Here is a 26,151-nt window from a genome sequence, read left to right on the forward strand (position 1 = left end):
GTGGCAGAGTTTGGCACGCATTTTCACAGCAAAGAGCTTGCCCTTTCCAGCAATATTTTCCGGAGAGACAAAATATTTGCCTTTGTTGTATCCCTGCTGCCAAGACCAATGCTCTTCATGTTGCCCTGCTTTAATGAAACCATCACAGCACAGTAAGGCAGGAACGGGACAGCTGGGAGTTCTCCTACCACCCCCACTTTAAAATGAGGGCAAAGGATGGGCCACTCAATGAACAAAAAAGCCTGGACAAATAAAAAGCGGCTCCAAAGCAGGAGCACAGGGAGGAATGAGAAGCTGTGAATTGGATCACTGCAAACAGTAAAGAAAGGTACTGTATGAAGGTTGTCTGGGGGCACATACACCTGCTGGATTTCCTAAAAACTTGGAGGTGAAAAAACGATATTTCCTTAGAACTTCCTGGAAGAGAACTCTAATGGCATTTTTATAGAGGCCTATGCAAGAAGGTTATTTTCCCAAGGTTAGAAAATAAAGTAACAGCTAAGGAGGGAGAAGTACAAATTAAACTATTTAAGCAAATTGCCATTTATTATTTGCTCTTCCCACTTCCCTCAGCATTTTGTTTTCCTGGACAGAGTATACAAAATGAAGAATTCCAGCTGTGCCTGGGCTATTAATTTTCTACCACATTACGTTTCTGCAGCATCCGCACTTGGAGTTGCACTCAGAGATCCAATAAAAATTTAACCATCTGTTTTCTAGCAGTTTGCTTCCACTCTAAAGAGAAACAAAACACTGTTGATTTCTTTGGTGTGGAGTTTGCTGCATTTGATTAGGATTGTCTGACCAAGTCACTGCTGTTCAGGTGGACCAAAGCAATTACTCTCACGTCTCCAAACCAGTCCTTTGCACTCTCTTGTTTAACCTGTTTCCACGGAGACTTTCAGAATTACTGTTGGACGTCCAAGCAGTAGTTAACCTGACCGAACAAATGCTCGTTAAGGTTTGAGCCCTACTGCAGCATGGAGGAGCTACTGAAATGTTGCCTAAAGCAAAATTCAGTGTGGCGCTGGGGTCCTCCTTAGGCAAAAAAATCTGAGGAATCTCAAGGAAAGCCAAAATAATGCCAACAAGGCTTAGAAGTTTGTCCGGGGTGGTGGTGTGGTTACTAAGACAGGACAAATTTATTGGGGGAGGGGGGGGATTTCCCATATATTCCAAGCGGGAACAATTTCCAAAAAGGTAGTTCTAGCTGTCAGCAGCCAAAATCAAAAGGGCTACGAGCAGAACAGGAAGTGTGTATTGGGGCTTTTCTGACTCATCCTTCCCAATGGAGTCCTTCATAGTCCTGTGGCAGACTGGGGCTGTGGAGCAGGCTTTGAAGTAGTTGAAGAAAATGCAGCAAGGCTATAAAAACCAGCAAGCACCCACACAGTCCCCAGTGTTTGCACAGAAGTGCTTTTCACAGGAACACTGGATTCTTTGGTATCCCATGGTATCTCACTGGACAGTAGAGGGCACTACCTCATTTTCTATCACTTTGCCCAGCAGCACGGAGAATCCCACTTACCTTGAGCTATCTCAAGCTGTCTTTTTGCATCTCCTAATGCAGAGAACAGGTCCAACTTGATCCTTGTCTCTGCACTCAAGCTGTTCTCTAAGTGCTGTGTCTTATCCTGCATGGCTGAAAGTGCTGACATTAACACCTCTGTATCCTTTTCGTTCTCTTTGTACTTCCGCAGTTCCTTGAGAGTAATTAAAGCAGGACTGTTACAAACAGCAACTTTATACTGAGATAAAGGGGAAAGAACAAGACTGAGGGTTGTGGCTGGGGAAGGGGAAAAATTGGGGTCAAATCTGCAGTATGCTGGGTTTAGAGCAACTTGGTTATATTCTTTGACCTCAAGTGCAGTATGTAAAATATACGTGTTCATAAGGCAATTTAGCTCTGTAGAAGCTGCAGCTTGGAAATCGACATGTTCAGCTGTAGTAATACAGTTTTTTTCACCCAGCCTCCCCAAGGGCTCAGAATAGATTACAGTGTATTCTTACGGCTCATTCAACATGAACAATGTACCAATTGCAGAACACAAAGCCGGCTTGATGTGGGGGCTCTTCCAATCTGCTGTTGATTAAGACGCACAAATTTCCAGTCTTGAAAACCACATTTAACTAGGAAGTCAATGTAAATTTGTGAGATTATGTCAGAGCAAGCTGTATGGATGTCCCACCCCCAGGAAGTCAGTCCGAGATATGGACCCTCTATGTTCATGGCAGTACAGTCTCTTCCTGATCCCACAACCAGTTTTCCTGGGGTGGAATGAGAGTGGTGATGATAGACTTTACCCACAGCCTCTAATGCAAAGCAGGTTGAGCAAAGGCAGAAGCTGATCTAAGCTAGTGGCGGCCAACCTTCAAGTCAACCTGCACGTCCTGCACTAAATGTAGGCGGACTATATGCCAGGCTGGGAAAGAGACTGTCCCAGTTGAAACAGTGAGAGTCTAATGGTGGTGGTGGTCACTTCTAGTTTTCTGAGCTGGGAAGCATGCAATAGCAGCAGAGTAATTGACAGCTGGAGAGGACCATAAGCAGCACTCCACACATAGCTACGCCCATGGGCCTTCCTGTTCTTACCAAGGTATGGCACAAGTTTCTACCATCAGAAGTTGGCCAGCCATGGTGTAAGTGGGGAACCTTAGGGGTGGGGGCCAAATGTGACATTCCAAGTTTCCCTATCTGGCCTCAGGACTCTCCCAAGGCCACAAACCCCATCTGGTCTTGCTCTGCACCCTCCTTGAGCATTGTTGCCTGCCTGGTTGCAGTCTATAGCTCTGATAATGTCTCTTGCTTCCCTTGATGCTGGATAGAGGTGTGGGTAGAAACTAGCATACAGCACAAAGGTAAACATTTCATTCCTCCCAATTCTCCCTCTGGTCTTCCACAGCATTGGCATGTGGCCCCTGGAAGGTTGCCCAGAAGGGAATACAGCCCTCAGACTGAAAAAACATGTTCCACTGCTGGCCTAAACCTATTAGGCCCACTTGGACCTCATCAGAGAAATATCAACACATGATACTGCCTTATACTTCATCTAGCCCAGGATGAAAGTTGCTCTGAAGAGTCTCAGGCAGAGAATCTTTCTTAGCCCTGCTACCTGAATGCACACACTTTGCTCAGTTGGAATACCACAGCTTGAACCTGGGACCTCCTCAGTGAAAAATATATCCTTTTCCGCTGCACTGCGGACTCTCCCCACAATAGGGAGAAGGCAAATCAGGACCGGAAACCAGGTGGGGCCCCACAGGCAAAGTGAGTACAAGAATGAAGTGCTAGAGAAAAGCTCAATAAATTCCAACTTTCTGATAAATGGGGGAGAACGTTATATAACATTCCCTCTCTGTAAATTAAAATGTTTGCTTAAGGGGTTTTGACAAGTTACTCAACCTGTACAGGCTTTATTTTAAGGGTTGGGTTCTCAAACTATTTTAGCCTCCAGAGTTAAATGTACTTGAGAATGCCAATAAAAAAATAGGTTTTACTTAATATACCTGTAGAAAACAAAAAGTCAAACTGTTTTTCACTTTAAAACACAAGTGAGAAGCTTTTGATTATTACGAAAATATTCCTTGTACATTTCACAGCTCCCTGTGTAGCAAAGCAAGGGCCACACTACTTTTCCCTAGCCACTTTGATTATGTGGGCCTGCGGAAGAGGAAGAGGAAAACACAGAAACATTTCACTGCAAATTTATGGGGGAAACCATGAACAGGTTCAGAAACAAGTGTAAAACTTGATACTATGTTTTACAGAGTTATTTTAAAATGCACATTTCTATTTAAAACTGACACTGTTCCTAAAAACTTTAATCAAAGCTTGCTTTTCTAACAATGGAGTAAGAGTGTTATACAAATGAACATCATAGTTTGTTTCAGGTTGGGACTACACTTTTTGGAGGGTAAGTGATTAACCCTTTCTCTGTCCACTGATTATCCCCAGCAAATACCATTCCCTCACTATTTTAATTTCTCCTCTCCTCCAAGAGGGCTCAAAAACTGCAATTAGTTTATTTAAAGTATTATATTTTAACCGCAAGGCACCTAACATTATAAATGTATTATGAGGATAAACAGGATGATTATCCTACTAAGGAAGAATATAAAAATCTATCAATTCCCACTTAATACTGAACAGGGGTGGTCCTGTGCCAATCACTTTGGGAAGGAAAAAAACAGGGCAATCTGCAAATAGATCAAAGTTTTCAGCATACCTGTAGGAACTTCAAGGTATGCAGAAGTATATTACAGATGAAACTTGGCCTCCAGAAGTGAGCCAAGTCATGAAACACTAGATGCTGATAACTGTGTGTGCATGTCAGGAGCTTCCTTGACTATTTGTGTTTTCTCAGCTCTAGGCTTGTACATCCCATGGGGCTGGCCATCCATGGCCCATCTTCAAATGTAATGTGTAAAAAAACACACCTTAAAGTGGTGTTTGGCAATGATTTATGTTTGTTTGTGTGCTTTATTTGTTTATAATTTTGTGAAAATTAATAAAAAAATGGGGGGGGATTAAAGTGGTGTTTGGCAAAGCTCAAGTAGGCAGGTTTCCTTCAAGGAAAGAGGGAGGCATGACAAAGAAAAATTAGCTTTTAGACTAAGTCCGGCCTATTTAGAAAGAAACACAACCCTATGCACTATTCTCTCACAGAAAATGTGGCAGGCATTCTGAAGGGTCAGGTTCAGGCTGTGAAGGAGGCATGCAATGTCATGGTGCACTCTCATTACCTGCACTTTCATTTCTAGATCTCGTATCTGATCTTCTTTCAGCTTTATGTCAATCGTTAACTTCTTGCACTCTGTCTCCAGGTCTCTGATGCGATTTCGTAAAGTTTCAGTGCATTCCCCTCTGCCAAACAAAACAAGAACCAAGGGAGTGGGGAAAGAGAGACTTTCAATGTGTGCCACTTTTTTTTTAAAGTGTTGTTACAATCAGGCAGTCACACTTCCAGGTCTGCTCATCTTTGGCCAAGTGATGGTGTCACGTGCCTTTATACCTTTTGCTGTTTCTATAAAACAGCTTGGTGATCATCAAGCAAAAGAGAATACAAAAATGCGATCCCTCCCTGCAACCTGAAACACTGTAAGACCGTAAGAAAAGCCTGCTGGATCAGGCCAGTGGCATCTTGTTCTCACAGTGTCCAATCAGATGCCTGTGGGAAACCAGCACGCAGGATCCAAGCACTCTGCCCTCCTGTGGTTTCCAACAACTGGTACAGTCAAACCTCAGTTCTCAAACGGCTCCGTTTTCGAACGTTTCGGCTCCCAAACGCCGAAAACCCAGAAGTAAATGCTCCAGTTTTTGAACATTTTTTGGAACCTGAACGTCCAAAGCGACTTCCGCTTGAATACAAGAAGCTCTTGCAACCGACTGGAAGCCGCACCTCGGTTGTTGTTGAACTTTTCGGAAGTTGAATACTAAATTAATATTACTATTATGAACGGTCTTCCGGAACGGATTATGTGCGACAACTGAGGTCTGACTGTATTCAGAAGCACTGCTGCCTCCAACTGTGGTGACAGAGAATAACCATCATGGCTATTAGCCATCAATGGCCCTCTCCTCCATGAATTTGTCAAATCCTCTTTCAAAGCCATCCAAGTTGGTGGCCATCACTGTTTAAATATGCACTGTGCGAAGTACTTTTATTTTTATTATCTGACTCTGTTTTTTTCAAATGGCACAGACCAGGACATTTATTTTTATTATCTGAATCTGTTTTTTCATATTATACACCTTTAAAAAATCACACGCATATAATAAATTGTACTTTCTTTTGTTGGTCCTCAATCTTCCAATATTCAGCTTCACTGGATGTCACCAAATTCTAGCGTTATGAGGGAGGGAGCTTAGTACCTGGTAGCAGCAGCAAACGCAACAGCCCGCGCAGCAGTTGCTTCTTCCAACTTCTTCCTTTTCTTTTCTTCCATCAACTGCTTTTCTACAAAGCTTCGTGCCTCTTGCTCTGCTTTGAGTTTTTTCTCCAATTGGCCAATGGTCTGCTTATCTTTTTGTTTCATTTGCACAGCATTATGTAGTCTGAAAGAGGGAAGAAAAGGAACATGATCCCTGCTACTTTCTTTAGCCTGAGAAGAAAATAAAGTACTATTCCAGAAGTGTAACTTCTTTTAAGTGCTCAGCCTTCCCTTCTGAGAAAATGGAGACTGCTCTCTAAATTTTAGCAGATTTTAGGGGGACACATGAGTGGCATTCAATGCTAGTCCTACTCATTAAAATTCGTGAAATTAAGTCATGACCAATGGGTTTGCTTTGAGTAGGACTAGCACTGGATACAACCTCCAATCACTACAAGTCAAAGCAGAACTCGTCTTAAGAGAAATTTGTATATAAATGCCTAAATTCCAATGAATTACCAGTTTGGGTAAGAGTTCAGTGGATAATAGGAAGGATTTGAGTAGGGGGACACTATGTGCATCACTTTTTATTAGATTAGAGTGGAAGGAAATCAGCACTATAGCAGAGCTAAGGTGTGAATAACTTTTCTGTTAAGCCTGACCTTTAGCTGTTTAAATCATGTGCCTCTTTGAACAAGAGATAAATGTCATTCTCCATATGCTCATATAGCATTTTTACAGATCAATAGGAAAGAGTTATTAATTTCTACAGCACTGTCAGTACTAAAAGAGTGTGGTACTATAGCAAACAGTTCAGAGTGCAAAATTTAGGCCTTTATCTGGGCATAGTCAAGAACTTTAAAATCTTAAATCTCTTTCCACTGAAATGATGAATGGAGCTCAAGAGAGATAAACTTTGCCTGGCTTGGGCTTTGAGATTTCAAAAATCTGCATTTGATTTAAAAAAATTCAGATTACAAGTACAAAAATCAGCTGGGAGGAAAAGGCTCACTATATTGCGAAGTGAGAACCAAACTTACTTATTCTGAAGCAGCTCATTTTCTTGTCGGAGCTGTCCAATTTCAGACCGAATCCCCCGCTCTGTGCTGGTCAGAGAACCAATCTGACTGCGCAGCTCTTGTTCAATCTGCCTGCTTGCCTGCAGGTCGGCCTTTAACTTCTTAATATCTTGTTCCAGCCTAGGATAAAGAGCAGTAGTTCCTTTTTAATTTATGTATTTTTAAAGAGAACAGAGATAGCTTCATTTATCTATTGCAGGGCTGTCCAGCAGGTTGATTGCGATCTACCAGTCGATTGCGGGTCGCCCCTGGCCAATTGCGTGATCCTGAGTGATCCCTCCCTCCCCCCCAAAAAAATCTTTCGTCATTCCAATGGGTAGATCACTTCCAGTTTTTTTATAGTGGGAGTAGATTGCAGTCTTTGGGGAGTTGGACATGGTGGATCTAATGAATGCTCAAAGTTTGGCCCTGGGCTTCTCCTTTAAGAAAAGGCCATCAAGGGCCTTTAAGCGTGTTTCCACTTTCTCCACCCAACCTCTTATCTCATTGCATCCATTAATGTGCAATCTTTTGGGTCAAGCAATACACGACTGGCAGAACTAAGTTGCAAGCTGGTGAGATAAGGGAGGCAATTTGCATAGCAAAAGTGATGTGTAGGTAGGATGATGAGCCTCCTTCCTCGTACACCTGACATTTCTGCACTGACCCCCCTCCCACCACCCACAGACCCTTTAAATCTCTTCTCCAGTTATTTTTATGCCAGCCAGACTCACTTCTGGTATTGAAGCTTGGCTGGGGGAAAGTTATTCATGAAATGGAAAGGGTAGAAGCAACCGGTTGAGAAGGACAGTACAATTCAAAATCAGACGCTCGTATGACCATTTTATGTTCCAAAATCACACATGCACCCGTTTCCTCGAACCACATTTGAAAACACAGATCTGCCACAGTCATATGTAGTTTGGCCTTTACTTGGGATATAAATAGGGATCTGTCAGTTGTACGTGCAAGTACGTTTCCCAGGCTAGAAGGTAACCCTTTCTTTTATTGACATTAACTGTGATAAAGAGAACACAACACAGCAAAGTTTAGCATTAGAAAGCTTTAACTTCAATTCTGTGTACTCAAATCTTAATAGTACAATTTCATGGTTTACCTAGCAAATATATATAAGTGATAGAGGATTTTGGCAAGCTCCTATCGCCCCACACCCACCCCATCTTGCCTCAACATACAAACTAAAAATAAAAGCAACTGAAAGTTAACAACCATGTCAGCCATTCAAGTAAATTGATATTTTACCTTTCCTGCCAAGGTGGCTCATTTAGTTAATACTACACCACTAAAAGTCTTGATTTAAATGACAGTTTCTTCTCACTCTGACAAATAGTCTCAATATAATAGCATTTATTTTTTTAAATCCATAACCCTCATGCGTGGCAAGGCCCCAGGCCCCGCAGTTCCCCCAGAAATAAGACACACATATGTTGGGTTAATGGGATAAATAAGGCCACAACTTTATTGGTTACAGATGTGAGTGGTTTAGCTTAGGCAATTGGGTGAAGCAAGACTCTATCCTGACTCCTGCCCGTCTGCAGGAAGTCTCAAAGGGTCAACCACCGATAGGGGGAGCCCTATGATATACATCAGTTAAGAGCACCCCCAGGGTCACCAATGGGGTCGTGGCATGGCCCTAGCCCACATCCAGGCTTCGGACAGAAAGCACACCCCCGGATCCCTTTAACGGGATACCCTTAACGTGGAGGGGCAGGCCGGAGGCAACAACTGCCCCTCCCATGACAAGGCTTACTTTGCCTAACCTTGCAAAATTGTAACAATAGCTACTAGGCAGGCGAAAACCAAATGGCTGGTGCCAATTTGCCAAGCGGAAAAATTCCTACCCGGCCCCAACAACCAGGTGACCAGCACTAGTCACAGCAAGGTCATAGTCAAGCAACACAAGCAAAGATGGTGGGTGGGCTGTGAGATCCGACGAAAGGAGACAAATGGAGGGTGCCCAATGTCGCACCGCTGTTTAAATGGCAGGTGGCCACGCCCACAGCTAACCCGGTTGGTCAGCCAGGAGGCGTGATGCGGCTGGGTGTCCTACTGACGTGGGCAGCATCCCTCCACCCACTGCTGGGTAACTGCAGTCCCCTGGAAAAGGGGAGCTGTCTTCTATTCTGAATCAGGAAATCAAAGTATATGCAAAGTAGCTCAGTGAACAATCTAGGACATGGGTGAGAGAACCTGTGGCCTTCCAGATGCTGTTGGACTGCAATGACCACCATGGCCAATTGTCAGAGAGGATGGGAGATGTAGTCTAGCAACATTTGGAGGGTCCTAAACACCAAGTCACATTCATTTATACTACTCCCAAATACGACTGTACACAGAACCTTCTGTGACAAAACACACACAATAACTGAAAATGAAGGGAGATCAGTTCCCCCACCAAATGAGTATTGCCAGTGCCAACCATCTGCTTGGTTGGCACATGCATTCCGCTGAGTGATCCATAGGATCCATAGAAACCTTGCCTTCACTGCATACCACCCTTGCTCTAATGGGGCAGTTCAATGCTGTCAGTCACCTTGTCTGTGGCTAGAAGAATGCAAGCAGAACCGTATTGTTACCACCACACACACATCGTGATCAAACTGTTTTACATGGTAAATAGAGAAGTGTATTTTAGATCCAAGATACACCATTGTTTATATTTCTCTTTTTCACACAGGCTCAGAGAGCTGCACTGCAGGAGAGAAAATGCACAGCCGTTTAGAAGGTTTAGTTTTAATCGTTCCTGACCAGAGACCATCTGCCGTACATCTTATTTAGAAATAAAATGTCAGTTTGCATAGAATCTTTTAGCCTGGCGCTAAAACATTTTAATACAATGTATAGTATCTAAATATGAATGAGGATAGGCATTTAAAGCCAATTAGTTGTCTTAGTTAACAAGAGTCTAACAGTGTTTTAATCAAATACTTAACTATTGTGCCCCACTACTATACGAACAACAGTGTGACTCATTTTTTCTGTCCACACATCCTAGAAAGTCAGGCAGCAGTCACATAAAGATGTACATTCCAGAAAATGAACATGTTTACATAATGCAAATATGGCAGCCTTGCCGAATGCTATATTCACATTGACACCCCAGGTATCAGGATGTGGATTATTCAGGACAGTGTTCATGATCTGGATATAATGCAAATGTACGTATTTGAATCATGGACCTTGTCTATTCCTGTTGTACAAAGCCTCACAACCTGTCTTTCAGGTCAAATGTTTAGTTAGTGACCAATTATAATAAAGTGCATTTAGGGTAAGAAAGGGGTAGACTTTTAGGCTACATATTTCAGGGATGAAATGGTGATACCTTTGAAGAAGGGATATACCTCTTTTAAACTTAACACTGTGGAGGAGGAGTGGGAAACAATGGGCAAAAAGGGACAGGGAATCAAGAATGTGTGTGGCTTCTAGGTTTTAGTACAGGCATAGGCAAACTTGGCCCTCCAGATGTTTTGGGACTACAACTCCCATCATCCCTAGCTAACAGCAGTGGTCAGGGATGATGGGTGTTTTAATCCCAAAACATCTGGAGGGCCAAGTTTGCCTATGCCTGTTTTAGTACCTGACCATGCTTTGGCAGGTTCTTGCCTTGAAGGTTCAACAGGTAGAGCTATCAGCACCACACTCTAACCAACTGACAGGAGTCTCTCTTCACTTTTTGGAAGAGAGGGAAAACTTATCTTTCTCACCATGGCTCCAGCAATTAGATTAAGCAAGCTATTTTTGCTTCTGTTTTGTTTATTCTGGTGTTGTATTTTAATTGTCCTCCTGCTGCTATGATTTGACTGGCTTTTTGCCTGTTGGTCTCTGGATTTATTTTTAGATTTTGAATAGACCTGAATAGTTTTAACTGTGAATTGCTTTGATCTGTTATTGTATGGCTGAAAAGTGGTCTATAAATACAGCAGAAAAAATAAAGATGCTCTTCCCCAGTTCAAATGTGACAATATTATCAGCTCGACATGGTTTGCATATGGGTAGTTTATTTTTATCTCACTCTGCATGGAGTTTAGGATGGGGCATGCGGTTCTCCCTTCCTCCACCATTTTATTTTTACAACAAGCCTGTGGTTGGGTGGCAATTCAAATTCAGCTATAGTCCCACAATCTAATCTCTACATCATAGCACTGACTCTCACTGGCTCTTAACTAAAGCAGCCTAGGAAAGAGTGTATTGGGATCTACTGGAGAAAGTCTCAAACCAGATTTCAAAGGGGAACTAGCCCCAAAAGTCTGTCTCTGGGACCTACCACATGAAGTTACTTCATCACTCTTCAAGTTTCTAATTTCTATAGATTTACAACTGTTTATCCCAGGGGTTTAGGGAGGGAACAGCAATTTTTTCTTAATGACAAGCCTTTGTTTTCAAAGCTTCCTAGCCTGAACCAATGGAAAATAACCTCAATTCTTTTTCACATATTCATTTTCTTGTCCCCGTTGTGAAAAATTCCCTCCTTGGACCCAATCTCTCTCTTCCACACACCCTACCTATTTTGGGCAGTTTAAAAAGTTCTCTTTCACCTCTGTATGTCCTCAGAGATGAAACGTAAGGATATTTAAGAAAGAAAAACTGTTTCTCCAATATGCTTTATCCCTTATACCCACTTCGGAAAGCATGAGAAGGATTAAAGTAAAGCTAACACATGCTAATATCCTTTTGTTATGCGAGAACACAAAAGCTAGAACTGATTCTTAAACAGTTTGCTTACTTTCCTAATACTTCAATCTCATTATGGGAAAACCCCCCAAAACAAATTAGATTACATTGTTAAAACAGCATTAATTCAAATGACAGCAGATTCTACCTGCTCATTGTGCCAAGGTAATGAGACTACCAGCAACTCAATAACCCACGCCCACAAAATGCCTGTGATCTGTTAATCTGCTTGTGATAAATCCTGACTCCTAATCTGGAAATCATGCCTTAGAGTTATAAATAATATTTCAAGTTTCTAGGCATAACTACTCATATATTTATAGATTTTGGCATCCCTCTGTCTCGGGAGACAATGGAAGAGTATGCCTTCAGGGTCCTTGAACCAGGACTTGCCAGTTCATTTGCTAGTCCAGCTCTCAATAACCTGAGCTCAACTTGACTTGAAGGCCCACTAATGATCTACAAGACAAGCAGCTATGAAGTTTCCTAGTTTACATACAGACATCCTTCCTCACTAGGTTTCCTCCCTTTTTAAATGGCTATCTGTAACCTTGCAGGAGAAAAGCTCGTTTGGGCTGGAAGAGAGTTTAAATGTTTGTGTATTCATGCATAGGTTTGCCCCCATTTGATTTCCTCCTCCTGAAAATACAAATAGTGAAAATTGTTCAAAGGAAAAAACTGTTTTTAAAAACCATTTTACGCATGGTTAAGGGAACAACAATCAGCTTATAATTGCTTCCTAAGACTATACAGTAGTCAGTTGAGAAGTTTCCTGATCTTGCTGTATTCAATTCTGCTATGTGTACTGTGGCTGCACAAGTGTCTAAAAATAAACACACAACACATTACTAGATAAAAGCACATTACGTGGGCCCTTCTGCCCCTGGTCCATTATCTGCTAATAAGTACATAAAGGGAAACGTTTTGGTCAATGAATGGAGAACAAATAAATGTGAAAGATACTGTAAATCCTCAAGACTAGTTTTGTGATGATGGATCTTCTTACACTGCCTGAATTAATCTAGAAAACGAAAGCTGTGTTACTATGCACTTGGAAGTAAGCCCTGCTGAACTTACCTGGGCTTACGTCTGAATGTACATGGGTCAGGGTGCACATTTCCACCGTGTGAGTGAGTGCCCACATCATTTGAACAGGAATTCTGAACTGAAGCTTTTAAAATGCATAATTCAAACATTTTTGTTGGGCTTGGTAGCCTCCCTTTTTTTGCAGCTGTGACTGACTTCACTCCTTCGAAGGCTGTGACGTGCACTGATGATTTGAGAGAGGGGGATGACTGATTTCTCACTTCACACCATGACTGGATACAACTAGGAGTAAGATGCTCTCCTGCTCCCAAGTATCTCCAAAGTCTTCTGTGAAGTGAGAGACTTCCCTCACACTTCTCCAGAAAAACTGAGAGAGACATTGAGCCTTATCTTTTCCAGCCAGCAAGGACTGAGAGACCCTCTCCCACATCTACATTTTCAGAATGCTTGATAAGTTAGGGGAGGGGAGACCACTGCATTTGGAGACCCCCTGGTGCAGGGGTCTGCAACCCGTGGCTCCGGAGCCGCACGCGGCTCTTTTACACCTTTGCCGCGGCTCCGGGGCGGATACTAGCGAGGGGAGGAGGCGCATTGTGCGCCCCGACACTCCCCACTGTGGCGGGCACTGTACTGGCTGTAATGTCGCATGGGGGCGGTGTGTGCGTTAGTCACGCACCGTCCCAACGTCACCTTCCCGCCCGCTGTCAGATCAGAGGGCAGCAGCACGCATGCTTTAAATGTCACAATGGTTTTGCGGCTCCCAGATTTTTTTTTTCCTTCGGAAACGGGTCCAAGTGGCTCTTTTTGTCTTAAAGGTTGCAGACCCCTGCCCTGGTGAAATGAATGCCATGAAGGATCAAGAGACCCAGAGCATCTAAAAATGCATTGTTGTCGGGACTTCCGGGTTGGCGCCATCGCCGAATGGCGGACTCCCTCCGAGCTCCGGAGGGAGTCTGCTCGGCAGGGGCTGGGTCCTACCGCGCCGGCGACGCGGGGACCCTTAAAAACCACGGGCACGGAGCCCGTGGACATGGGGACTCGGCTGGTACCGTTAGCGCCCTCCCGACTTGTGAAGGAGCCTTTTTAAAGGCTACGGATCGGGTGCCGGGGAGCGGCGTGGTGCTGTGAGTCTATCGCTTCCCCTGCCGAGCGCAGCCGCATGCCATTCGTCGGAGAGCGCTGGCTTCTTCCATTGGAAATTCGGACATTTAACAACAACCCGTGAGTAATTGGGTAACCGGGTATAAAAGGAGGGGAAAAAAGGACTTTTTTTCGGATTCGGCACGAGCGGGGGGGATCTAAAAAGGAAGTCAGTCCCCCCCCTGATTGTAAACACGCTAAAACAAGGACTGGGAAACCAAGATCGATTCAGAAGTTTATTGCTGACAAAAATGATCAATTCCACGATGGGATATTATAAGAATTGTGCTGGAGGAGAAAAGTCGAGGGCGAGAGGGAAAAGGCAACCCCCCCCTGGGAACCGGGGCGATTCGGAGAACCTGGCGGAGAGAGACGGAGAATTTGACAGCTGTCAAAGTAGCTGTCAAATCTTGAGAACATAAAGAGGATTTTGTTACAAGTATTTTGCTGGTTAATTTTGTTATAATTGGACATAAATATGGATACAAAATGTCGGGGGGGGGAAAAGAAACAACAACTTGACTTTTGGATTAGAGGACACAAAGTTGCTGCAACCCCCCTAGAGGGGTTTCGGGACATTACAAGTGGCGTATGTGGAAAACTACTCCGGGATGTGCACAGGTCTTATCTCCTGGGAAAGCAGCAAAACTGAAATATTATTTTGTCTACAGAGGTGTTCACAATACAATAGAATTTTTCTATAGAAGCAAGGAAAGAATTGGACGTATGTTTTTGTTCCTGAATAACAAACCTCTGTAGAGATACTAGATTTCGGAATAAGAATGGTTTTGCAGCTGAACAAGACAGAAACCTGAGAAAGTAAGAAACAAAAGAGCAAAGGACCAACTACGTCACGGAAAGAACAATGGGAGGAGCAACAAGGACCAAGGAAAATTAAAGGCCTCTACCAGACTGGATTTTTGAAGTTAAACATCATCAAAATAAGCAAATTTAAAGAAAACCGGCAAGATGGACTGAGAAAAATTTGGCTGTGGACTTGAGACCTCCAGGCCAACAACATACAGACTGATGGACATGGGGAATCCAAACCGGGGAAGGGAGGGGGAATTTTAGAATCCAAAGGCTATGCAACCAACTTTTTGAATCTTCTTCTATCTTTTATCTTCTATCTTTCTATATAACTTTGGTATTTTGATTTAACATGTTTTTTTGGGGGGGAAAGGGGGAATTCGTGGAAGGAAACAGGGTAGATCTTGGGGGAATTTTTTTTCTTTTTTCTATTTTGTTAAGGATATTGTAATTTAAATTGGCTAATAGGTACAACATATTAGGTTTGAATTGGGAATGAGAGCTTGTGGAACTAACTTAGGGAAAGGGGAATACAGTCGGGAGGGGGAGGAGGGAGTCCCCAAAAGAAGGTTATGAAAATAAGGGTTTAAAGTGGGTCTTTTTATTTATTTCTTTTCTCCATCTTTTCTAACTTTTCTATTCTGTTATTATTGGAAATTTTAATAAATATGATTAAAAAAAATAAAAAATAAAAATGCATTGTTGTCAGTTGGTAGCCAGCATTTTTTCCAAAGGACATTCAGTGACTGCTTGTGGAGATGTTAACATACCACTCACTGGCTATTGTAACAGATTTAAGCCTTAAGACTGTTAGACGGCAGCTTCATGCAACACGTAATCCATATCCTGACATCATTCTGTCATACATTTCCCTGATCCACACCAGGGCAGAGAATTAAACAATATGAACTTGCCTAGTCACCAAATTCTTAATCAGAAAACCTTTTGCAGATATCAGAGATAAAATGTGCACCAACCAGAGACTGGCTTCTTTGGTGGCAGAGCCCTGTTTATGGAACACTCTCACAGAAAGGCTGGTCTGACTCTTCCATTTAGGAATCACAGTAAGATCCACTTAGCCAAGAATTAATGTCCAGTAAATGCTTGGGTGAACAGCACTGTTTTTAATTGTCAGCAAAAACACTTCACAGACGTTTACCAAGGTAGAATAGCGCACTACTACTACTTCCCTTGAACAGGACAACATACTTCCGTTGATGCAGACTAGAATATAATTAGGTTTTTTTGTTTGTTTGTTTTGTTTTTTTTTGCTGCTACTGCATCACACTGTTGACTCGTGTGAAGCTTGTGGTCTATTAAGACCCCTAGATCCAAATCACATTGGCCAGTCAGTTCTAACAGCCCAATGGTTAGTACAGAGGGCACAGCAGAGGCTAAGAGGGAGCGGAATGATTAAGAACACTCATATGCACAGGCCTATTAGTGTATGAACATCTGATGCTACTGTACAATACAGAAGACCTTTAGTCCACCTAGCCCAGCACTCTCTATCCTGGGCTTAATTGGAGAAAACACAGGTCCCAATTTTGCCTGTAAGGCCATTTCTCTCAAACCATGCCAACCTGACCCTCATCTGACATAATATGCAACATAAGGTGTGGGGAAGGTATGGCCGTAGATACAAAAAAGTGTATAATGACCCTGCGCTTGATATTGGAGCTACCTTGCAAAAAATATTTATCTGGCCTTAGCAAAGTGCACCCAATTATAAAGCCCTAGGTTTGCTTTTATAAAATATTTGGGGGAGAAAGAACTATTATGTGACAACAAAAGCTTACAAATGTCCATTCTTTTGCCAACATTATTTGGCTAGGTAGGCCAAAATAATTGATAGTACAGCTCACACATTTGGTTTGTTCACAGTGGTATTATGATCCTCTCATTCACCCACCATAAAACAAGCACATTTATTATCCTGTCAAACACGAGAGCAGAGCTACACATGCAAATGAGAACAGAAACCCCTCTGGCTGTTTCTATTATGCCAAAGCAGCTTTGGGAAGAGGCACTGGTTGTGGAGAAGCAACTGGAAGAAGAAAAGAGGTGCTTATCCTGTTCCCTAACAGCTTTATCCTCTGTGGGCCTCCATATAATGTTTGCACTATATCTTTGCAAATATGCAGCTGATGGGAGAAAACAGCTGAGGGAACTGCAGTGGAAGAACAGCTGAACACCAGTCTCCACAGCCATTTACTCCAAAATGCCCACTTCTGAAGCTTTTCTATAGAAGCAGTAGGTATTAGGGTACTGGAACACACAAGAGAATGTAACGTGTAGTTACAGTATGAGACCATACAGTGGTACCTCGGGTTACATACGCTTCAGGTTACAGACTCCTCGGGTCAAGAACTTTGCTTCAGGATGAGAACAGAAATCGTGCTCCGGTGGCACAGCAGCAGCAGGAGGCCCCATTAGTTAAAGTGGTGCTTCAGGTTAAGAACTGTTTCAGGTTAAGAATGGACCTCCAGAACGAATTAAGTACTTAACCCGAGGTACCACTGTATATCAATTCAGGTGGAAGGAGCACTGCATATATAAACCACATTTATATGCGTGATGACAGGATTGAACTCTGGGCTCAAATCACATGCAAAATGTAATTTTTCCTTTTGCAGAATTACAATATTGCAGATTGTAATGAAAATAGGAAACTGCAAAAGAGAACATTAAGTGTTTTTCAGAGCCTTTCAAGTTCCTATGGAGCCACAAATTTTATTGTAGACACAAGAACCTGGATATTAAAAGGATACAACTGCATATAAGAAACATGACAAATCAGATTAATAACAGAGAAATCTGACATAAAAACAATCAACTAGAGAAGTAAACTTGTAAGCCAATAAACTACAATACAACTCTAAGGAACAACTTCCTTATTAAATTATTTTGATAAAAGGATATTGTAAATCTTACCTTCAATTGTACATTATTGCATAACTCAAATACCCTATATTTTAAGCTAATAGCAGATATTACTTGCTTCATTAGTTGTAACAATAAAAGTCCACTGTGGGAGCCATTACAAAACACAACCAATTTCAACGTTTTAGCTGATTACTCAAGAGATAAGTAACCTGGGTTGCACAGTTCCTGAGATGTGCATCTCTTATAAATATAACATGAAAACATCCAGCAAAGTTTGGCTTGAAAACAACCAGCAGTATAAGAATTATATACCAGAAAAAGAACATTTCTTCCTTTGAAACCAATATTGGCCTACAGAGCACAAAATGCTTGTAAATGAACTTTATTTCATAATACGGATATTGAAGAAAATAGGAAGAACAAATCCATTTTCAATGCAATTTTAAAGTATGGATATTGCTATCATTCTCTATTCTAAAGATACCTTATGAAGAGGTATATGATGTGTACAGCACCACTAGTGCATTCTGGCCTTTAAAAAATAAATGAAAAGGTGATAGTTCTTTGACCCAAAAAGCTTTGCAGCTCAAAAGTGGGAGAGATGAAAGTGTTATGGAATGGTGTTCCAAGAAGAGGAGAATGGACAGAATTATTTAAGACATGGATGAGGAACTTCAGGCCCAAAGGCCAAATAAGGCCCCCTGGACTCTCCCCAGGCCCTGCTTTGACCCACTACTGTTTTTGCCTGGCTGGAATGTGTCATTCAGCTTTGATAATGCCTTTCTCCTCCTTGGAACAGAGAGGAGTGTGAGAGTCTCAGTACAGAAACTAGCCTACTATAGAAAGGTAATTTGTTGCTCTAGCCACTTTTGCCTCTGGTCCTCCCACAAGGGGCATGTAGTACAAAGAAAGCTGCACAGAAGGGCATGTTGCCTTTGGATGAAAAAACTTCCTTACTCCTGTTTTAAGAGATCTAGAGACCCTTAGGTGGTTGTGGGTGGAATAGTCAACAAAAGAGGGTAAAGGGCAAGAATATATTGGCTTATACACATACGTACCACTATCTGAACACAGTGAGTTCCTAAGAAATCATTCGTTAGCTGAGCATTTGTATAATGAGCTGATGATTTCCATTATTTTCTATGGGGACATTTCTAACCCATGAATTGTCCAAACTCCCTCCCTCCCTGGTTTCTGCCCTAAACTGCTGCAGGCAGCCAGCAAAAGACAAACAAGTAAGGAAGTGGGCAAACTCTGGCTGTTAAGATATCTGAATCAGCATTTATGCAGTGAGGTTTGGGTATAATTATTTTACTTTCAGATAACTGAAATTTCGAATGACAAACATTACCATAGTGTGATCTGCGACTTTCTTTAAAGAGAGAGATATTTATTGCTGAAATAGTAACTAATTTAGGGGAAATTGCTGGAGGTAGCTACATCTGTTTCCTATTCTGCAACCAAGGACCTCAGAAAGGCATCTTGGGGTCAATTTATACAGGACACGGCCCATGAATAAAGCCATTTTTCCTATAAGTATTACACACGCACGCTACAAGCACATGGGCCAATGCCTGCGGCAAGTACAATTAAATGTGTCTGGGGTGTGTGACTCTACCCACTGGCCACCAAACAGATGGTACCCCTGTCAGATACAAGTCAGGTCTTAGTCTAACAATACTTTTAAATGAGTTAGGCCAAAAGGGAGCAAATTGTCCACAGCCATTCATCAAGTATTACAATGGGAATTTGAACTTTCATTTTCCATGTCCAAAGCCAATTCTGAGTAACAGTGCATTAAGCAAGCAAGCAATTAACCAACTAACCAACCAACAGCAACTTTCCTCTTTCTGCTTTCCTAATCTACATTTGAGTGTCTCATCAAATTGAGGGGGATTTTAGGATTGCATATTTGGTTGTGATTAATGCTACTGAACTAAATGGTTGTATATTACCGTAACTCTTTTCCCTGTCTGCTAATTCTCATTGCAAATGGGTAATAATTTCCCTTCCCTTAGTCTATGAAACCAGAATCAAGCCTGACTGAGGGAAAGATTGCCAGAGAAGGATATCTGCCAGGAAGAACTCATGGATGTTGAAGGGAATTTAGCACTACCCTTCTGTCAATTCTCCCCTAAAATTCCCCACCACGACCTCCCCAATCACATGGACTCCATGAATGTGGATTTGGGAATGTGAATGTGTCTGGTATTTTGTACCTGAAGTACAAGGTTATACTGTAAGCAAAAAATTGTGCTTATGATTGAAGGGGATAATATATCCTTGAAACTACCTTTACCTATAGCCGAAAGACGGAAAGAGAGGGATGGGAGAGAACAGGACCTCAAAGGACATTCTCAAAAGATATTCTGCTGGTAATTGACTGTAAAAAAAGGTAAAGGGACCCCTGACCATTAGGTCCAGTCGCGGACTCTGGGGTTGCGCCGCTCATCTCGCTTTATTGGCCGAGGGAGCCGGCGTGCAGCTTCTGGGTCATGTGGCCAGCATGACTAAGCCACTTCTGGCAAACCAGAGCAGTGCACGGAAATGCCATTTACCTTCCCGCTGGAGCGGTACCTATTTATCTACTTGCACTTTGACGTGCTTGCGAACGGCTAGGTTGGCAGGAGCAGGGACCGAGCAACGGGAGCTCACCCCGTCGCAGGGATTTGAACCGCCAACCTTCTGATCGGCAAGCCCTAGGCTCTGTGGTTTAACCCACAGCGCCTAAGCTAATTAATCAGGGTTTTACTGGTGACTTTATAGATGTGTGAACTGGTTTGAGAGCCCGGTATGTGCTATTAAGGGAGATACAAATAAAGAAAGACAGTAACATATGCACAACCAATTACCAGCATAGGCAATTGACTTTATTCATCAAGGCACTATCAATCATTAAAATAAAATGCAGCACTTATAAAAAATGTTTTCTTGCCATTTTGAGATAAAAAGCTACTTAAACCCATCAAAATGTATGTTGCTTGCCAAGGGTGCTTGATTTAATATATTTTTTGGAACACAGTTCATCTTCAATAGCTCTTTATTAATTTACTGAAAACTCTATAAATTGGCTGTCATATCTGCTTGTATATAGAACTGGATTCTAGCCTTGCAAGTAAGTCCATAAAAGCTACTAGTTGCCTGCCCACACATGCTTACTTTAGTAATTTGTGGCACACAGGTAGCCTGCAGCAGTTTAAGTCCAAATGTTATTCAAGTCTTTTCTAAAAAACACGTAGAGGTGGAAAATTGCTGGTTTGGAATTACCCCATTTTATTAAAGGGCAGGTTTCCATGTAGCCCTTTACACATATGCAAGATTCTTAAAAATATATGTATGAATGAAAGGTCAGCATTTTGTATCTTTTTCTCAGATACAGTTACAAAGGTGAAATTCCCTGAGACAAGACGGTGACTTTGAGCTGATAGAAGAATGCCTGTCTCTCATCAAAGAGGAATAAACCACTTGCTCTATATTTTCAAGGCCAAATTAGACATGATGGGAGCAGTCCAGTCTGTTTATTCATGTGTTGTTTCTGCTCATGTACAGTGGTGCCCCGCAAGACGAATGCCTCGCAAGACGAAAAACCCGCTAGACGAAAGGGTTTTCCGTTTTTCGATGCGCTTCGCAAGACGAATTTCCCTATGGGCTTGCTTCGCAAGACGAAAACGTCTTGCGAGTCTTGCGATTTTTTCCGTTTCCCCCCCCTTTTTCTAAGCCGCTAAGCTGCTAATAGCCTTTTAGCCGCTAAGCCTTTGATAGCCGCTAAACCGCTAATAGCGCTAATCCGCTAAGCCGCTAATAGGGTTGCTTCGCAAGACGAAAAAACCGCTAGACGAAGAGACTCACGGAACAGATTATTTTCGTCTTGCGAGGCACCACTGTATAGTAGGAGGAGAACGGAAGTATTACACCAAAAAGGACAAGCAAGAGAACATAGCTGGATAGCTGGATGTTGGGCAGTCATTGCAGGCACTTTCCTCCCAGCCTTGTGGCTTATCTGGCACTGGAATCAGACTGCAAGAGAAGTGACTGGTGTGATCAAAAGCAGGCAGGCAGGCAGGCAGGCAAGCAAAGTACCGTCATTACACTGCACTAAGAACCCAGGTAGGTCTCTCAAATGATGCCTAGGAGCCACTGTTTTAATTTTCTACAATGTTCCTGATGTACCACCACTCTGGAGCATTGCAGAAAATTAAAGTGGCAGCGTTCATAACCAGCTGCCTATCAGAATGCTGCCAACCTCCCCTACCAGGTAGACCTGCCAGGGCTCATCAACATAGGAGGGGGTGCACCAAAGGATACTTTGGTGACAGCCCCCTCAGTCCTGGAGCTGGCCCCAAATGTAAAGATGAGGGGCAGGATTCAGCACCCTTCACTTGTCATGCTCCCTTTGGTATAAAAATTACATGCTCCTCTTTGCTTTATACATAAAGGGGGGCAGGTAAGCCCCACCCTGCATAATCGTTCACAAGGCATGGTGTGCACACACCATTTGAATGGCAGTGCCTATCAACCGAGGGGGGGCTGGCCCCCTCAACTATTTTATTGGGGAGGCCAAAGGGACCTTGGCCTCTAGGAGTTGGCTCCTATGAAAGGGGCAGACATATAAACAAGTGCAGCTGCCACCATTAGATCTAGTTTGGTGCGTGCAAACACACACACAGAGCCATTATTCAGGGCCAAAACTTCACAGCCAGAGAATTAGATTTCTAAGCAATTAAACTTTGGCACCTTTCCTTTTAGAAGTCAAGCACTGGAAGGAACAAAAAACTTCCAAGTGAATTGCACATGAAAATGGTTTTCAGTCCTGGCTGCCTGCCCCTCCTCCCCGCTTCAAAGCACAAATGGCTCCAGTTTCCTTCAGAGTTCAATTCACACCCAATGGTGCAACTCAAGTTGAAGGGGAAAGGGTGAAACACAGTTGCAGCCTGACTCTGGCAACACAACAGTCATGTTTAGGTGTGAAAAAAGAGAATACGAGCCTATACTGAGCAAGCATGATTTGTTTTTTGTGTTTAAAACAAATGCAAAACAGAAAGAAAAAATCCTAGGCCTAAAATTCTGGCTGTGGTTATCAGGTCGGACCAGATTTATTTATTTTTCTAAAGTGACCAGTCTCAAACTGCAAGATTGCTGTAAACTGGAAAATCAGTTAGTGCTGGGGTATTTTGTCATGATTCCCAACAAAACAGGAGACCATGCAAGTCTGTCGTATTGTGTTATCACAAGCTACTCAAAAGTTTATGAAAGGGAAAGTGAGGAATCAAGCCAGGCCCAGCCCCCATATCATTACGCCTTTCATTCACACACTGCTATCAGGGAATGCTTGAGGAATTCAGTCTTCATGAATGCCCTTGGACTGGTGTGCACACTGGAACTTAGCTACCCAACAGATGTCACACTTCTTTGAAAGTCACAATGTGGTCCTCAGCAGCAGCGATAACCAGGAAAATATGCATTTAAACAAACATGTATTTTGAGACAATTTTTTTAAAAAAAGTGCAGATTACCACAGAAGTAAAGAAGGGGTGGCACGGCACACATATTGACATAGCTGTCCGTCCCTAATTGCTACACCCTCAATTCCTTTTCAGGCATTCAAAAGTGAAAATGTGATGAGAGCAGTGGCCATGTATGCAAGTTTTTTTCACAACATTTCAGTCCCTGTGAGAAAGCTATGCATCTGAAGGGGGGTTCTAACTCCATTCAGCTGAATGATCATGCAGAAGCTACAGTGGTACCTCGGGTTACATACACTTCGGGTTACATATGCCAGTGTTTCCCAACCGGTGTTCCGCGGCACACTACTGTGCCGTGAGACATCGGCTGGTGTGCCGTGGGAGGGAGGCGGGCGAGTCAGGCGGCGAGAGGCGGCGGCGGCGAGGATCCGCGTCGAGCCGGGGGCGGCTCCGCGGTGGTGGTGCCGAGCGGCGGGGCAGCGCGCGCAAAAGGGAGGAGCGCGAGACAGCGGAGGAGGAGGAGGCCGGCATGTCCGGGCAGCAGCAGCAACAACAGCAGCAGCAACTCCCGCCGCCGCCCCCTCCTCCGCCCGCTATCGCCGCCACCACCACAACAGCCGCCGCCGCCTCAGCTGCCGCCGTCCCTCAGTCCCTCGCTCTGCTGCCTCCTCCCACCCCGGCAAGGGGGAGGGAAAAAACTTTCACTTTTGTGCGTCCCTCCCGGCGTGACGCTGCGCGCTGACGTCACGGGGCGGGGCTTTAATGGTGGTTTGCCGCGAGATTTTTTTCCGGTAAACACACCAGACCCAAACCCAGACCCTCTCCACAGATAAATTACAGACACCATCCAGTAGCCAAACCATAGTGGCACCTCCGGATGCTGCACCCCCCTGCAATCCCTACACAGATCTGGCTGGCACAGGGCACAAAACCACAGCTCGCCCCTATACACGAAGCCAAGCCAGAGCACAACTAAGTGCAGTACAGCCATCTTCTCAGAAAAACTCTTCTCAGAAAAACTCAGAAAAACTCTTCACAAGCTCAAGAGGTCAAGACACGAAAGCTTTAGCAACTAATCCACACCTAATGACCCTCCTAAGTGGTAATATCACTCAAGAAATCACTCAAGATATCCCTCAAGTAATTAATGAACAAAAGAAGAAAAGGCACAATAACCTGGGAACTTCCTCTCTGCCCAGAACGTTGGAGGCTATACACCACACCCCCTCAACAGTATTTATAGGAACTCAAACACTGAGATCCTGCTCTGTTCTAGTAACAAGAAGCCGAAAGCACCAGCCTGAAGATGACGAGTGAGACCTCGTCGAAACGTCGCCTAGACACCCCAACTCTTACACGGGAAGATACCCGAAAACACCAAAACCTGCATTCCTGTACCCGTGAAAATCTACGAAAGCATATATATATATATATATAATGTCATTTGTGCTACAGTGTGTGTTGTAAAGCACCAGGATGCAACTGTGCCTTGTACAACTGTTCTTTTTTTATAACAGTTCTACAAGGCCCAGTTGCGTCCTGGTGCTTTACAACACACACTGTATCACAAATGACAAAAAATAATAATTTCTTTTTCAATAAGTTACTGCAAACTGACAAATAATAGACTCTTTTCACTGCTTCCCATATTCAGAAACATTGTTTTTGCGGTGCCACAGGTGAATGAAAACAACTACAAATGCAGAAAAAGGAGGATGCTGCGATACATGCTCTCTGCACCAAAGCAACACAAACAGCAGTAATAATCAGAACAATGATGGTACACTGAACACTGGCTGATAATTGTTCTGCAAATGTTTTGCTTTTAGCTGCTAAATCTCAGTTACAGAGGCAAACTAATACTGTACAGTGTTTCACATTTCAGTGCTTTTCTTCCATGTTAATTGCCAAAGGATGCTAGGTCATTTAAGATCCTCAAAGCCTTCCTCTTGGTGCCCCAGTTTTGAAAGTTAGTATAGGGTGACTGGAAGGAGGGGCATTTCTGAGGCAGCATCCCAATGGTGCAGCACCCTCACCTGACATGTTCACCTTGTGCTGGCTCTGTAGTTTTAGGCCACAGGTTAAAACTGTTAATAATAATAATAATAATAATAATAATAATAATAATAATAATAATAATTGCACTTTTAACAAACCACAAAGTCTGATGTCAGTTCTGCTTTTCAGATTTTGTTATGCTACTTATCATTTAATGCTTTGCTCTTTTCTACTGGTTTTATTGAGTTTGTCTTTAGTAATTTTATGGTATTTTAAATTATGTTTTTGTTTTTTGGAAGCTGTTTTGAATTTTATTTTTTAATGTTATTTACTTAAGTACATTTCTATCCCACTTTTCTTCTATCATAGAAACCCCACGCTTGCTGCCCTGAGTTCCAAGCGGCCTCCCACCCAGTCACTGAACAGACCCAAACCTGCTTAAGTTCAGCATGGAGTCGTTTATCATATAATCCACAGGTAAAATAATCTGGAAATGCCTATACTTCTGCTTTAATAATAAAGCAGAGTTAGGGACTGGTGTCTCTGAAAATATGTTGTGAACCTTTGTTCTACTTTTCAATTCACTTGTCTTCATTCTTGCATGGCACCACTTTAAGCCCAGCTCCTGGGGAAGCTGGCCTGACTTCAACCCCCACATTTCAGAAATTATGGGGAGAACCTGGCACCCAGGAATATCCGGGGATCCTGGCTCCCTGCAAACCCATAACAGTATGCTCTTTGACACTATTATTCTATATCCTTAGAAGCAAGTCCCACTGCCAAATATGTATGTACAAGGTGAGGGGAAAGCCCCTACCCCAGCTCTGAGTTAGGAGCTAAAGATAGAAGAGTATTGCCCTCACAGTTGTGTCAGTCTACTCCTGCAACCACGGGGATGATCTTTGTCCGCCTCTTCAGTTCTAAACTTGGACTCAGGCAGGGGATTGTTTTTGTGCTGGGCTGCCAAGGCACTCCAAGCTCCTACGCAGCCCAGCACCCAAAACAACAAGCCTCAGCCTTTTATTCCAGTTTGAATGTGGAGAGTGTGAGAATCTATGTAGTTGCATGGTGCTTCTGAGAGCAGAGCAATGCAGTTACTGGAACAATCCCAGCTCAAAGCTGGAGAAAGGCTTAGACTCTGCTTGCCATACTCACCAGAAAGTGACAGAACTGTCAACATGGTGAGT

General features: G+C 43.0%; 1 protein-coding gene and 1 long non-coding RNA gene across 2 annotated transcripts in view; both read right to left on the reverse strand.

Moving 5' to 3' along the window:
• The window catches only part of LOC308592560, a 259,350-nt gene that overhangs the window by 25,851 nt on the left and 207,348 nt on the right, over window positions 1–26,151 (reverse strand). The window lies entirely within an intron of this gene.
• The window catches only part of MACO1 (macoilin 1), a 76,705-nt gene that overhangs the window by 3,004 nt on the left and 47,550 nt on the right, over window positions 1–26,151 (reverse strand). Inside the window, exons 7-10 of the mRNA XM_081204067.1 lie at window positions 6,912–7,070; window positions 5,873–6,055; window positions 4,744–4,864; window positions 1,529–1,703 (exon numbers count right to left, since the gene is read on the reverse strand). Of these exons, the coding sequence (XP_081060193.1) occupies window positions 1,529–1,703; window positions 4,744–4,864; window positions 5,873–6,055; window positions 6,912–7,070 (638 nt within the window). The remainder of the gene's footprint in view (window positions 1–1,528; window positions 1,704–4,743; window positions 4,865–5,872; window positions 6,056–6,911; window positions 7,071–26,151) is intronic.

The sequence above is a fragment of the Podarcis bocagei genome (genome assembly GCF_964188305.1).
Source record: "Podarcis bocagei genome assembly, chromosome: 7".
In the NCBI taxonomy this organism is placed as follows: domain Eukaryota; kingdom Metazoa; phylum Chordata; class Lepidosauria; order Squamata; family Lacertidae; genus Podarcis; species Podarcis bocagei.